Raw genomic sequence first — 15,908 nt, 5'->3', positions numbered from 1 at the left:
CACATGGCATTTCTGATTAATTTGTATTTCTGTATTAGAACTCAGCAACTCTGATCCATGCTTGATTTTTGTTTATTTTTGCTGTGTCCCAGGGCCAAAGTCTGTCAAATGATCAGCCACACATACCCATAAATACAGGAGTCACTAAGCTATTCTTTTCAGTGGTGCTTATAAGAACATAGCCTAATGTCTAGTATGGAGAAGGCCTTCAACAGAATGAGCAAATGCATGGACAATTCCACGGAGAGAGGAGAAGGTGATCACCAAATCTCTCCACACGGGTGTGCTTCATATGCCAAGGAGCCTTTGGCCATCTCTTGAAGCCCACCGACCCCTTCTCAAAACAATGGTTTAAAATGCATAGTATGACAGAAGAAACTATAATCCCACTGGAACAGAGACACAAGAAACTAATCACTGAAATATAGTGAAATCAAAATAGTAAAAGAAGCAGTGACTTTATCACAAATGTGGTTCTGTGGCATGTGCTGGGCTTGTCAAGTCACAGACATCTCTGCAGAAGAATATGGCTGGACTAGTTTACTGGCAACACCACCACCTGACAACATCTGCAGAGTTTCTGTTCTCAGTTTCTCAGAGGAACCCTCTAAACTCCTGTGTAGGAAGCCATGTTCTCAGAATGAAGAGGCAGAAAGAGGCCATTGGAGCTGCAAGACTCACTGTGTCATTTTTCCCTTCAACCACTAGTTCCTTTGTTGTGTCCTCACCTTTAGGCCATAGTCCCTGAATGCAGGCTTTCTTGTTAACACTCTCAGTCTTCCTTGAAGGTAAGGAAAGCACGGTGGCCTAGGTGAATCAGGTAGACTGCGGCTCAGAGGGGGCTCCCTGTTTCTCATACAGACTTGCAACCATATCCCCTGTGCTCCTACTTTGAGGGACACCTGGTGCCCTCAATTCCTGACTCTGCTTTGGGGATTCTCATGTTACTAGTTAGGATTCAACTGTGATCAGAAATGCTACCTGAGTTACAACTAGATTTCCTGTTGTCCATCTTCCAAAATTTGGTTGCTATCTTCTTCCTTCTCTTTTGAGAACATGTCTATTTTACTCCCTTCCTTTTGCATAGGGGATTTGGTGAGGAAGCCATGGTAAACGTATTTAACCTATCACATCTTACTGAAGTAGCCACAAAAAGTTTTACAAAGGAGAAAAGTTTTAAAAATCAGACTTTGAAGTCAATTCCTCAAAAATTCATCCATTTTATAACTACGATTTTTCTGTCAGAGATAATCAGTATAATTATAACCACAACTTCATGAAGGCAGATACCACTTCGACCTTCTTCACCATTGCATTATCTAGTACCAAGCTTAGAAGAAGTGGTCAATAAATATTTACTGAATAAGTGAACTGAATGACTATGGATATGATAAAAAACTGGGATCTTTAGTTCTATAATTTCAGCACTTATGGAATTCACCTAGGACTGCTTTGGCAATATTGTAAAAAGCAAACAACCAGAAACAGACACACCTGGTGTGGGACTCAAGAATGATGTGTTTGACACCACAAAGTCCTTCACTATGAAAATTGCACTATAATTCTGTATTCTATACCAGTAATTTCTTAAATAAAAAAAAGCTGGCACTCAAATATACCTCATTTTGTATAACCTGTAGTATAAAAATATATTTTCCATTACAACTACTAAGTAAATAGTATCTAAATTAGAACTAGGAGATGTACATTTTAAAATGTCATTAAATGCATATGTAATAGTAAACATGAACTAATTAATACTGAAAATGCAAAGTGCTCCAATTTAAAACCTGCACATTACCTATTACATTTTAGTTCATATGAGCAAAACCAGCAAGGTTATTAAAGAAGTTGGTCTAGTAGATCCTTGTCATTTTTGTCAAGTGAATTCAAAGGGACATCAGGACATGTCCTACTTTGTAAATACAATGTAAACTCTACGTCCTTTGTTTTGCAATTCTCTATTGGTTACCAACTAAGGCATAATTCTCCTCAAGGGCCCAAAGGCTTATTTACATTTTTAAGTTATGTTTTATAGGGAAAGTTAAATGCATAGTTTTGTTTTAAACTAGGGAATTCTGATATAAACATCAAAGGTTTACTGCAATTCTAACAAGATGGTAATTTTAAGCTAAAAATCTTTACAGTCATTTATGTCAAGATGTTCCTCTAGGCAAACCTGTACAAAAATCCATAATCCATATGGTACTCTCCTGATAAATGCTTATTCTATACTCATTTTTTAAAAATCATTTACATTCTGTTGTTACTAACTTCAAATTAAAATATAATACTCACTTCTTCAGCCACAAACTCCTTACTCAGACCAAAATCTGTCAGCACCACGTGGCCATTAGAATCAAGTAGAATGTTCTCAAGCTTAATGTCACGGTATATAATTCCCAACTGTGAAAACAAACAAACATGCATCTTCAAATAACAATTTTCAAAAAATGAATTAGTAAAGTCTTTATCTACTGTAAAAACAAACCAGAAAAAAGATTCTCCTGTTCAGGATGCTATAATGGCTTAGTCACTGGCTAGGGCCATGTGAATTCATCCATCTCAGGGTTCATCTGCTGGACTCCCTGCACCTCTCCTACCACGTCTTCCTTCTCAGTGTAATGAAGATCCATTCCTGGTGGACGAGCTTCTGTGGAGTCTCTCTGTTGACCACTTGTCTACTCCGTTCTTCCTGTTCTATCTTCTTAATCCTCATTGGAGATGATTTTCTTCAGATAGTTTTAGCCAATTCACGTCTATCACTTCCTAATGGATTCAGAGACCTTTCTGACTAACCAGATCCCACACTGCTCCTGTCTTTGTTTTTATTCCTTTGCTTACCTAGATGTACACTGTACTTACCTAAAAAAGCCCAAGATTTTCTAGGCATTTTCTGCTTGTCTCGATATAACCACACATACACTAGCTGTTTTCACTTTTCATGCATTTGTGTAGTATGCATATCTGTCTAGTATCTAGTATCTAGTACAGTGTCAAATAGATAAAGACTTGTTGAATAATAGGCTCCTAAACACAAAGGCTGAAGATCATAGGTTAATTTTAGCTGATCAGTAGTTCCAAATAAGTGAAATAAGTCAACTGAATAAAATTTATATATCCTTCCATCTTGTTCTGTGTGTAAGTTTTAGAGTAAAAACACTCCAGCTATTTCTTCAGCTAAATAAATCTATACAAGTCATACAAGAAGTTCTTGATAGATGTGCATTGCAAATTTCACGTTAGGTCAGCCTGAATTAAATGTTTTTAAACTTAGACACACTGCCTTCTATAACACTAAGCACATGAAAAAGCAGATTCATAAAAACTTTTTAAAATCGAAACAACAAATTACACAAGGAAAAATGCAAGGCAATTTTCCTTCCAGAACTTCAGTGTTCAACAGGAAAGAAAGGGTGATATCTACAATTTATTGAACATTTGACTTGCAGCCTCATAAGCATCTAACAATTAGTGTTAGATGGAACAAATTTGGAAGCAATTTTAGAAATAACTCAGTTACTATCTGTTTTACCTCATCACTTCCAAGTGCCCTCTATTTTTGTCTCTTCCTGAGAAACTCAATGTTAGCAGCTATAACAAGGTTAGTATTACTGGCTTAATATCTCTTATGTTGTATCTCTTTGTATTTATCTTTTTAGGGTAGTAAGAATAAGAGAAACTTAGCTGAGGTCTGATTTGCTATATTACTTTCACTCCATATCAATTACACGTATATCCAAAACTCATCATGTTCTCTAAGTCTGTGGTTCTGATTAAATAACAGATGTTCCTGGATTTTCCTTCAATAAACAGAATTAGTAGAATAAAAGTTTTCGCACAAAAAATGAGTTTACCAGCTTACCCATTGGAACTTTGTATTTGTTTTGTTTTTATTCTGGTATTTATGGGAATTTCCACCACCATTTTGATATCACTAAAACTTACATCTAATACCTCTAAGCATAAAACTCAAAGATATTTTTGGCCCATTCCTGGGCCCAATTTTGTTCGTGTATAAAGATGTTCTAACTACTTTATATCCCACAGAGTTACTCACAGGCAAAAGCTGGCCACCACAAAGGAATGGGGTGTCTGCCCCCTCACAGCAGGAAGGTGTCAGCTCCCCTCCTGCTCCTCTGTCCCTTCTCTCCCAGCACTGCTGTCCCACCGTCCCCCACCATGCCCACCGTCCCCCCCCCCACCATGCCCACCGGGGCCTTTTCTCCCTCCTCCCTTTTGCATTGTTCATCAACTCCTCTTCATTCCTACTCTGACTCCCAGCCCCGGCCTGCCTAGTCTGGCTCTGCTTTGGGCTAGATATCGCCTGTTTCTGACCCCTTCCTTCTATGCCTGTATCTTCTCGCCATCTTTTCTTACAGCCCCTCCTGTCCATTGCCTCCATCTTGTAATTCCAGTCTCCCTGCCCCTTTTCTTCCCTTTTCTTTGCCTTTTCCCTTCGTCTCTCTTCACCCTTGTCTATACTCCACAATCACCATTCTAATTTCTGTTCATCTCAAATCCAGTGCAGGATCTGAATTCATGACAATGGACAATGGCTCTACAGTGTACTTGTCTCATCCTAATGTAGTGACTCAAGTCACGCTGGTCTTGTGGTCTCACATACTTGATGAAAATTATTCGAGTGCTTTCTGAGGAAATACACACACACACACACACACACACACACACACTTAGTCTACACAAAGACTGCTTCTATAATAATGCTTCCTCATTAAGTTTAAGAAACTTCGTTGAAAATTTCTTGGATCCTGATGAATAGTAGGTAAAATAATATATGCTTTATAAAGTTCAAACTGATTTTAATAGAGCTGAAACAGCATCATAGACATAAAATCCACTTAAAGTTTTTAGCAACTGAGTTGACGCTCCAGGGAGGCACTGGAGGAGGACGGAGGGAGAGGGAACAGGGAGGGCCTCAGGGACATAGGCAAAGACAAACCAGAGTGGGAGAGTGGGGTAGCTGGGTAGCATGGCAGGTGCTTCTTTCAAATAACTCATATTCTCCAAGCTAATCAGGAAATATACCCTGCAGACACATAGGCAGAGTCTGCAATGGAGTAAGTCACAATTAAGGAAATATATATTATGACTTGTGATTTCATTTTAAAGGTTATCTTAAGAATGAAAAGCTTTTATTCTAATGATACTTGGTAATGAACATTAGGATTTTTCATGAACAAAACTAAAGAACTGCTCAGGTTCTACCTTTTTAATCTGTATCACAGGAACTACAAAAAAAAAAGTAGATTTGTAAAACGGGAACTACAGAATGAGAAAATTAGCAATAATGTGGAAGCGTACTTCCACAATCTCCACGAAGACAGTGATGTTTTAAAACATCAGCTCTTTTAGCTCCAGCATTACCTCAATTAACAGATTTTTAAAAAAAATGAACTCCCAAAGATTGAGCATCTTACCTTGTGGAGATGTTCGAGGGCAAGCACGATCTCTCCAACATAGATCCGTACCTCGTGCTCTGTGAAACGCTCTCTTTGAGAAAGATGAGTAAAAAGTTCTCCACCATTTATATAATCTAAAAATGAAATATATTTTTTTCTTTCTTTGACTCGTATTCATAAACTTAAGGTAGTTTTTCCTTTTAATCATTTTGGATTAACCAGAAGGCACTGATTTTAATATATTATTTTTGCACAATTCTTTGTGTATAGTATACAGTTTTCTCTGGAACATATTACTAAATGTACATAGTAATACAGTTGCATAAGATAATGACTATCCTACACTACAATCAAATGGATTTGCATAGATTATTGCCATTACATCTATTACATGATCTCTGCATATATTTAAATACATTTTCCTAAATGCGGTGCTTCAGAAAACTCTGCCGTCATCGTATAATACTTAGCTTGCTATGGAGTACCAAAACATCAGCCACTGCAATAACTGAGATAAAAAATGAATAGAACAAACCAAAACGCAAAGAAAATCCCAGCCTTTCCTTTGTAATTGCTGCCAGTCACTATTTCTAAGCAGGCTCCCCATTTTCTAGAATTTTCTATGCACCCTTTCAAAAATGTGTACTAGGTAGCAAGTACCCTTATTGATCCATGTAGCCCTAAAGGAAAAGTGGCACAATGTGACTGAGACAAACATCTGCAACTGAAATATTCCCATTTTCCTCTCAATTTGCCCTATTTATCCCAAGGGGAATAATGAGAGACAAAATAGGCTACAGTGAAGAGCACCTAGGTGGCTCAGTATTTTGGGCATCAGACTCTTGGTTTTGGCTCAGGTCATGATCTTGGGGTTGTGGGATCAAGCCCCAGATCGGGCTCCATGCTCAGTGGGTTATCTGCTGGAGATTCTCTCCCTCTCTGTCTGCTCCCCGCCCCCCCCCCACCCCCCCGCTGCCACTTGCATACTCTCTCTCAAATAAATAATCTTAAAAAAAAAAAAAAAGTGGGGTTATGGACATTGGGGAGGGTATGTGCTTTGGTGAGTGCTGTGAAGTGTGTAAACCTGGCGATTCACAGACCTGTACCCCTGGGGATAAAAATATATGTTTATAAAAAATAAAAAATTAAAAAAAAAAACACCTAAGGCTACAGTGAGAAATACATAAGGGAGCTGAATAATAATAAAAGCAATAACATAATAGGGTTCATAATTAGCTCTAACAAGATAGTTATTGATAAACTGATATAGTTTCATTAGAAACTAACCACTGAGACCTTAGCACACAGTGTAGACCCTGAAAACAGTCACAGATGTAGTTTAAAGCTTTTCTCCTAAAAACCTGAAAAGCATGTATCCCAAGAATATTCATTTGTCAAGTTCAGCAGTTTGAAAAAAGAACAAAGCAAAATCTTCATAAACTTGCAAATTTGTTTCATCTTGTCTGTTTAACTTTAAATTCCCCAAAGCAGATGCAACAGAATGAAAGAACTCTAATAGCTGGTTGCTTTGCAATGTATTTTACGAAGCGTATGCCAGTAAAAAGCATTGCCCCCTCTAAGGCTTCTGTATTTTGCTAAGAGGTTTTAATTATATCTTAACACAAAGCTAATTATTAAAAAGGTGTAAAGGAACACAGCATTCCTGCCAACTAACAATGAATTTTTTCTACCTTTAAGTAGTTATTTGCTTAAATCTCATGCTGATGTTTATGCATAAATGGTTTCCACAGTTAGTCATGACACAGAAATAGACACCCACAGGTCAGCTGAGCAACTAACAAACTCCTACCCATCCTAGTATGCCCTATACAATTTTCTCATCTTCAATAACCACTCCAGCAGAGTTGGTCACTTCCTTTTTTGTTAGCCACTGTACTTACTAAAGACTTCTACCACTGCAATTATCTTGCTGTTTTGAAAATGTTTATTTGCACAGTTGCTTTCTCTGCTACACTCTGAGCTTTTTAAAAGTCTGAATCAGTGTATTCACCTCTACAAACATACAGTAAGCATTCAATAGATAATTAATTAAACACAAATTCTTTACAGTGGAACAAATATTAAATAGACTTGAAAAAAATCACCCTGAAACTCAAAGGCAAGTGTGTTGTAAAAAGAATCCCATGTACTCTTCTCTTTAGGCACCTGGATATAGTCCACAGGACCTGGCCTTGGTAACTAACAGACCTGGATTAGACAATGGTTTCACTGTGTCCTGCCTTGAGCAAATGAAGCCTTTCAGCTGCAGCTGTTTGTCCAGACAATGAGAATAATAACTACTGTGGCTTGTTGTTGCTTGGAACATAGACAGTGGCTTATTTTCCATTTACTGGGAAGACAGAAAAAGGAACTACAAATCTAAGAAAACAAACCTAAAACAACATCAAATAACCTACTTCCTACTTTTGGAACAGACCTTCACCAAAGGTGAAGACCTATCTTGCATAAAATAAACATGTTTTATTTGTAGGTATGTGGCTGCATAGTTCACAAGGTCAACAGCCAACTCTATCCAGCAGTTAGGTATTCACAGTTGTAAAGCAGATACAGAAGCTGCCTTTGGCAGCTTCTATAATGGCAGGAGCTATGGTATACCTGACATGTCCTTATGGGGCTGTTACTCTAGATCAGTGGCTGGGATATGAGGTCAGTGGGAATTTCTATAAGGTAAGCATTTGGCACTCTCAGTCATTATAACTTTAGTTTTGTTCATTGTGCAGTAGTGTCTCATTATGGTTTTAATTTGCATTTTCCTGATCAATAATGATATTTAGTATCTTTCCATGGCTTATTAGACATTTTTATAGCTTCTTTAGTGAAGTGTCTATTAAAGTTTTTTTTTGCCTCTTTTGATTTTTTTCTTATGTGAAATATGATTCACATACCATGAAATTCACCCATCTGAAGCATAAAAATCAACAGTTTCTAGTATATTCAGAGTTATGCAACTATCACATTGAATTTTAAAACATTTTACCACTCCATCCTCCCAGAAACCTTAATTTATCTGTTTTTTCTTAGTTGCTTGAGCTTTTGTTATCATATTTAAGAAACCATTGCCATAACCAAGGTTACAAAGATTGATCCCTGTATTCCTCTAAGAAAGTTATAGTTTTAGCTCTTTTCACCTTTAATCCATTTTGAATTAATTCTGTAAATGAGGTGAGGTATGGGTCCAATTGGAAACAAGCCCATATGAAATTGGCTATCCAATTGCCCCAGTACCATTAATTAAAAAGCCTATTCCTTCCTCACGGGCATCCTTGTTGAAAGATCAATTGACTGTAAATGGACTGTGAGGGTTTATTTCTGGACACTTAGGTTCCATTCTACTTATTTATATGTCCATCTTTATTCCAGTGCCACACTTTGATTATTGTAGCTTTGTAGCGTATTTTAAAATTGGCAAGTGCTGAGTCTTATCAAACTTAACTCTTCTTTATCAAAATTGTTATATAGCTATTCTAAGGTTCCTTGACTTCCCTATGAATTTGAGGATCACTTTGTCAATTTCTACAAAGAAATAAGCTAGAATTTGAGAGAGGTTGTGTTGAATCTGTGGATCTGTTTGGGGAGTACTGCGATCTTAAGAATAGTATTCCTTTCAGGGACGCCTGGGTGGCTCAGTTGGTTAAGCAGCTGCCTTCGGCTCAGGTCATGATCCCAGCGTCCTGGGATCGAGTCCCACATCGGGCTCCTTGCTCAGCAGGGAGCCTGCTTCTCCCTCTGTCTCTGGCTGCCATTCTGTCTGCCTGTGCTCGCTCCCCCCCCCCCCCCCGATAAATAAATAAAATCTTTAAAAGAAAGAAAAAAAAAAAGAAGAATAGTATTCCTTTCAACCCATAAACACGAGATCTTTTTATTTATTTAGGTCTCTTTCACTTCCTTCAACAACATTTTGTAGTTTTCAGAGTGTCAGGTTTGCACTTATTTAATGTTAAATTTATTCCCAAGTGTTTATATTGTAATGTAAATAGAACTGTTTTCTAAGCTTCATTTTCAGATTTTCAGTGGTGTACAGAATTTGTATGTTGGTCATACAAATGACCTCAGCTGCCTTCTGCAACTGTGCTGAACTTGTTCATTTGTTTGAATAGCTTTTTAGTGGATTCCTTGGGATTTTCTATTTATAAGATCATGTCATCTATAAACACAGATTTTATCCTTCTCTTTTAGTGTGAAGGTCTTTTATATTCTTTTCTTGCCTACAGTGTTGAATAAAGGGGTGAAAGTGGATATTCTTGCCTACGTTTCTGATTTTAGGGGGAAAGAAAAGCTCTTGATTTCTAGGCTCCTGATTTTCAGGAAGTTCACTACTCCTTCTTTTTTGAGTGTTTTTATCATGAAAGAATGTTTAATTTTGTTAAATGCTTTTTCTATGATTACCAAGATGATAATATGGCTTTTGTCCCTTATTCGTGACTGATTTCACTTGCCCTTGCATTCCTGGGATAAATCCCAGTTGGCCACGGTATACAATCTCTTTAATCTGTTGCCAGATTCAGTCTGAGAGTATTTTGTTGAGGATTTTTGTGTTTTTATTCATAAGAGATACTGGTCTATAGTTTTTTTGTTTTATCTTGATATTTTTGTCTGGTTTGGGCATTGAAATAATACCAGCCTCATAAAATTAGTTGGAAACATAGAAGAGGAAAATTAATTCTTCCTCTTCTATGTTTTGGACATTTGTGAAGACTTGTATTAATTCCTCTTTATTTTTTTTTTTAATTTTAATTTTTTTCCAGTGTTCCAAAATTCATTGTTTATGCACTTAACTCCTCTTTAAATGTTTGGTAGCATTCATTACAGAAACCATCTGGGTCTGGACTTTTTCAGTGTGGTTAGTTTATTACTACTGCCACTCCTCCTCCTCCTGCAATCTTCTTACTTGTCTAAGGTCTATTCCAATGTTGTATTTCCTCCAGTGGATTAGTTTGTGCCTTTCTAGGAATTTATTTAATCTAAGTTACCTAATTTTTGGCATACATTTGTCCATGGTTTTCTTATGACCTTTTTAAATTCTGTCATCAGTATTAATGTCCCTTCTTGTATTCCTAATTTTACTAATTTGAGTCTTCTTCCATTTTCCTTGGTCAGTCTAACTAAAGGTGTATCAATTTTGTTTATCTTTTCAATGAATTATCTTTTGGTTTCAATCATTTTATTATTTGCACATTCTCTATTTGATTAATTTCTGGTCCAATCTTTATTATTTTCCTTGTATCTGCTTGCTTTGGAGTTAGTTGGCTCTTCTTTTTTTTTTTTTTTTTTTTTTAAAGATTTTATTTATTCATTTGACACAGAGAGATCACAAGTAGGCAGAGAGGCAGGCAGAGAGAGAGAGAGGAGGAAGCAGGCTCCCCGCGGAGCAGAGAACCTGATGCGGGACTCGATCCCAGGACCCTGAGATCATGACCTGAGCCGAAGGCAGCGGCTTAACCCACTGAGCCACCCAGGCGCCCTGGAGTTAGTTGGCTCTTCTTTTTCCACTGCCTTAAAGTGGAAGATTAAGTTACTGATTTGAGTTCTTCTTTTTTTTTTTGAGTTCTTCTTTTTAAAATTGTTTTCTTCTTAAAAAGAAATAGTTTTTTCTTTTTAAATTTAGATGATTCAGCTATATATTTCCCACTGAGCACTGCTTTAGCTGCATGTCATAAGACTCTCTCATGTTGAAGTATTTCCTGATTTCTCTTTGACACACTGATTATATAAGAGTATGTTATTAAATTTCACAGTTGTGGTTATCCCAAATCACTTTCTGTTACTGATTTTGAATTTTATCACATCATGGTCAGAGAACAAGAGAACATACTTTGTATGATTTTAATCTTTTTAACTTATTGAGGTTTTTTTTTTTTTTAACAGCCTAGCATATGGTCTATCCTAAAGAATGTTCCTTGTGTATTTGAAAAAAAAAATGTTTTCAGCTGTGTTGTTTAGAGACAGTTCTACAGATATCTGTTATATCTAGGTGGCTTATCTTCTATTTCCTTGCTTCTCTTTTGCCTAGTTAATCTTATACATTATTGAAAGTGGAGTATTATTGTTGACTTGTCTATTTCTCCCTTTATTTCTGTCAATTTTCCTTCATAGATATTGGATCTATGTTGTTAAGTGCATATTTGTTTATAATTATTAGGTCTTTCTGATGAATTGGTCCTTTTATCATTATGAAGTGTCCTGTTTTAATCTCTAGTAACATTTTTCTGTTGTTGTTTTTAAGTCTATTTGTCTGATATTAGTAAGCCACTCCTGCTTTCTTGTGGTTGCTATTTGTGTGATTTATCTTTTTCCATCTTTCTTCTTTAACCTATTTGTGTCTTTGAGTCTACATTGTATCTCCTATAAACAGCATAACACTGAATCCTTTTCCCCCATCTGACAAGCTCTACCTTTTGATTATATGGTCTGTTTATATTTAATGTTATTATTGGTATAGTTGGATTTCTGCCCGTTTTACTTTTTTGTTTCCTATATATTTTATATAGTTTTTTTCTCTATTCCTCCTTTACTACTTTCTGTTTCACTAAGTGAATATTCTCTAGTGTGATATTTTAATTCCTTCAACGAATTTCACTTTTTTTTTTTTTTTTTTTTAGTTATTAGTGGTTGGTCTGTGGCTTACTATATGCACATTAACATAAAAAACAGTTTAAGGGGCGCTTGGGTGACTCATCGGGTTAGAGCCTCTGCTTTCAGCTCAAGTCATGATCCCAGGGTCGTGGGATTGAACCCCACATTGGGGGGGTCTCTGCTCAGCAGGAGTCTGCTTCCCTTCTCTCTCTACCTGCCTCTCTGCCTACTTGTGATCTCTGTCTGTCAAATAAATAAGTAAATAAATAAAAATATTTTTTAAAAACCTTCAGATTTATACCAATTTAATTTCAGTGATATATATATATATATACACCTTACTCTCATACAGCTCATTCTCTCTCCCTTTTACACTATTATTGTTATACACAGTACAACTACGTGTTACAAAACCACCAATATGCATTATTTTACACATTTTATGTCTTTCAAAGAAGCTGAGAGGAGAACAAGTATATATCCACAATTAGCATATTAGCCTTCTTATTTATATTTTTGGTTGTCTTCTTTTTCTTGTGGACTTAAGTTATCTCATTCCAACTTCCTACCCCTACCAGAGGCTTGTTTTTATTATTTTTTCTTTCTTTATTAAATAACTTGGGTATTCTAGTATGGCCTGTTTTATCTGTAAGAAATCTCTGACACTGCTCCGTGGAGGGCACAACCTTGGGCATTCACACATGGTTTGGCAGGGCTCTTTTTCACTTCCTTTTCCTGATCTGTTAAGCTGTCTGCCTCTGTTGGTATTACACCCAGTTGTTAGGATCCACTAATTACTGATTGAATGATCTATTGTTTTCAATAATGTCTCGGGGCATAAAGTACTTCACAGTCTGATTCAGTAAATTCATGCTCCTTTGTAGGATTATATTTTGAGGCCCGTATTTGAGATCTGTTTGGAACCCAAGAGTGTTCTTCATAATTGACTATTTCCCTGCTACTCTTCGGTACTCCAACAGTTTACTTTGTTGCTCTAGTGGAGCTACCAAGCCTCCTTTTAATTGCTTACCACCAAAATTTCCATCACCCCCCCCCCCCCAAAAAGCATCCTCAGGCTTGAACTTTCCACATAATTTACTTCAAATAAAGTCAGTTCTTTTGATAAGAACTTCAGAGCTCTGTGCTTATGAACTATACCTCTCCCTTTGGGGAAATCTACGATCCACTGCTCTGGAGCTGGGGGTGAAGACTGTGGCCCATTTCTCTCAGAGTGACACCCCTGCTTTATTAACATGGTGCTGCATGAAGGCACTAGTCTCTGGCCTCCTCAGTTTGCCTCTACCAGCACAGAACCTTCACTCTACAAATGAAGTGGGGTAAGGGCATCAGAACTCTGTATTCTCAAACTTCCAAGCCTGGAATAGATCTTCTGTCCTGTGAGTGGGGGGTAGGCAGAGGAAGGGAGCTCCCAACCTCTCAGCCACATTTGCCAGGAATTTATCCTCTGTAACACAGAGCTGGGTGAATGAGAAATGCTGGTCTCTTGCAACCTCCTGATGAGAAACTGTATCCCTTAACTGGGAGCTGGGGGAAGAGAAGGCCCCAACTTCTTGGCCACACCCACCCATATGGAGCTTCTGTCATACAGTGTGGGGAAGGGCAGAAGGTCATGGGTCAAGAGCCACCCACTTTTGCTGTTCTTACTGACATTTAGATTTTCTTGAATAAATGTTTCTTCAATTGCTGAATGCTTACCCACAGGCCAACCACCAGAGATTAAAAAAAAATTTTTTTAAGTAACTTTTACTAGTTGTGTTTGTTTTCCTGGAAAGTGGGCCCATGCAGCTCCTCACATTACCGCTGAAGGAGAAGGAGCAAGCTCTTTTTTTTTTTTTTTAATTATTGTTTAAAGGCATTCTTGTATATTTTGGATACAAGTTCTTTGTCTAGTACATGTATGGCGAATATTATCTCTGACTGTCTTAAATTTAATTTTCTTAAAAAGTGTCTCTTGAAAATGGGCAGAAGACATGAATAGACATTTCTGCAAAAAAGACATCCAAATGGCCAATAGACATGAAAAAGTGCTCAACATCACTCAGCATCAGGGAAATACAAATGAAAACCACAGTGAGATACCACCTCACACCAATCAGAATGGCTAAAATTAACAAGTCAGGAAACGATAGGTGTTGGCGAGGAAGTGGAGAAAGGGGAACCCTCCTACACTGTTGGTGGGAATATGAGCTGGTGCAGCTACTCTGGAAAACAGCTGGAGGTTTCTCAAAAAGTTGAAAATACGGGTGCCTGGGTGGCTCAGTGGGTTTAGCCTCTGCCTTCTGCTTGGGTCCTGATCTCAAGGTCCTGGGATCGAGCACCTCACTGGGCTCTCTGCTCAGCGAGGAACCTGCTTCCTTCTCTCTCTCTCTGCCTGCCTCTCTGCCTACTTGTAATCTCTCTCTCTCTGTCAAATAAATAAATAAAATATATATTTTTTAAAAAGTTGAAAATAGAACTATCCTACAACCCAGCAACTGCACTACTGGTTGTTTGCCCCAAAGATACAAACGTAGTGATCTGAAGGGGCATATGCACCCCCATGTTTATAGCACCGAAGTCCACAACGGCCAAACTATGGAAAGAACCTAGATGTTCATCAACAGATGAATGAATAAAGAAGATGTGCTGGGGACACCTGGGTGGCTCAGTGGGTTAAGCCGCTGCCTTCGGCTCAGGTCGTGATCTCAGGGTCCTGGGATCGAGTCCCGCATCGAGCTCTCTGCTCAGCGGGGAGCCTGCTTCCCTCTCTCTCTCTCTCTGCCTGCCTCTCTGCCTACTTGTGATCTCTCTCTGTCAAATAAATAAATACAATTAAAAAAAAAAAGAAGATGTGCTGTATATATAAATGGAATACTATGCAGCCAAACCCCCTCCCCCCAAATATTGCCATTTGCAATGACATGGATGGAACTAGAGGGTATCATGCTAAGCAAAATAAGTCAATCAGAAAAAGTCAATTATCATATGATCCCACTGATATGAGGAATTTGAGAAACAAGACAGTGGATTATAGGGGAAGGGAGGGAAAAATGAAAAAAGACAAAACAGAGAGGGAGACAAACCATAAGAAACTCTTAATCTCAGGAAACAAACTGAGGGTTGCTGGAGGGGAGGGGGGTGAGTGGGATGGGGTGGCTGGCTGATGGACATTGGGGAGGGTATGTGCTATGGTGAGTGCTGTGATTGTGTAAGACTGATGATTCACAGACCTGTACTCCTGAAACAAATCATACATTATATGTTAATTTTAAAAAAGTATCTTTGAGCAGAAAATGTTTAATTTTATTAGTTCAGCTTTCTCCTCCTCTTCCTCTTGTTCCTCCTTCTCCTATTCCTTCTCATCCTGCTCCCATTCTCGTTTTGGTTAGTGTTTTGAGAAGTCTTCACCTATCCTAGTTTGAAAGATATTCTCCTGTGATTTCTTGTAAAGGCTTTATGTGCTTAATTTTTATGTTTAGGGTCTGTTTCAAATTAATATTTGTGCACAGAACAAAACAGGGTTGAGATTCACTTTCTCCCATTCAGCCACCCAGCTGTTCTAGCAACACCATTACTTCTTTACCACTGAATTGCTTTGTCAGGTTTGTCAAAAGTCAAAAGGCTTCAGAAGTGGGTCTATTTCTGGAGTCCCTGTTCTATTCCACTGACCTATACATTGCAGGCCATACTACCTTGATTACTATGACTTTAGAGTCAGTTTTAAATCAAGACATTTAAGCCTTATGCATTTTTTCTTTTTTAAGACTAGATGGCTTGTTCTAGTTCCTTTGTTTTTGCATAAGAAGTTGAGTCAGTTTGTTGATCTCTACCAAAAAAAACCTGCTTGGATTTTGATTTGGACAGTTTTGCATCTATAGTTAATTTAGGGAG

At 37.7% G+C, this 15,908-nt stretch overlaps 1 protein-coding gene across 4 annotated transcripts in view; it reads right to left on the bottom strand.

Moving 5' to 3' along the window:
• RPS6KA5 (ribosomal protein S6 kinase A5) overlaps positions 1 to 15,908 on the bottom strand; it is a 175,502-nt gene that overhangs the window by 67,030 nt on the left and 92,564 nt on the right. For 3 of the 4 annotated variants that reach the window (XM_032344675.1, XM_032344676.1, XM_032344677.1), the window contains 2 exons: positions 5,442 to 5,557; positions 2,299 to 2,406 (listed from right to left, as the gene is read on the bottom strand). The exons of the other annotated variant lie outside the window; for it this stretch is intronic. In XM_032344675.1, the coding sequence (XP_032200566.1) occupies positions 2,299 to 2,406; positions 5,442 to 5,557 (224 nt within the window). The remainder of the gene's footprint in view (positions 1 to 2,298; positions 2,407 to 5,441; positions 5,558 to 15,908) is intronic. 4 annotated transcript variants of the gene reach the window in all.

This window comes from Mustela erminea, chromosome 5 (assembly GCF_009829155.1).
Source record: "Mustela erminea isolate mMusErm1 chromosome 5, mMusErm1.Pri, whole genome shotgun sequence".
Classification (NCBI taxonomy): domain Eukaryota; kingdom Metazoa; phylum Chordata; class Mammalia; order Carnivora; family Mustelidae; genus Mustela; species Mustela erminea.
Note: the sequence above shows the minus strand (reverse complement) of the source record. Positions and strands in the feature narration are given on the sequence as shown.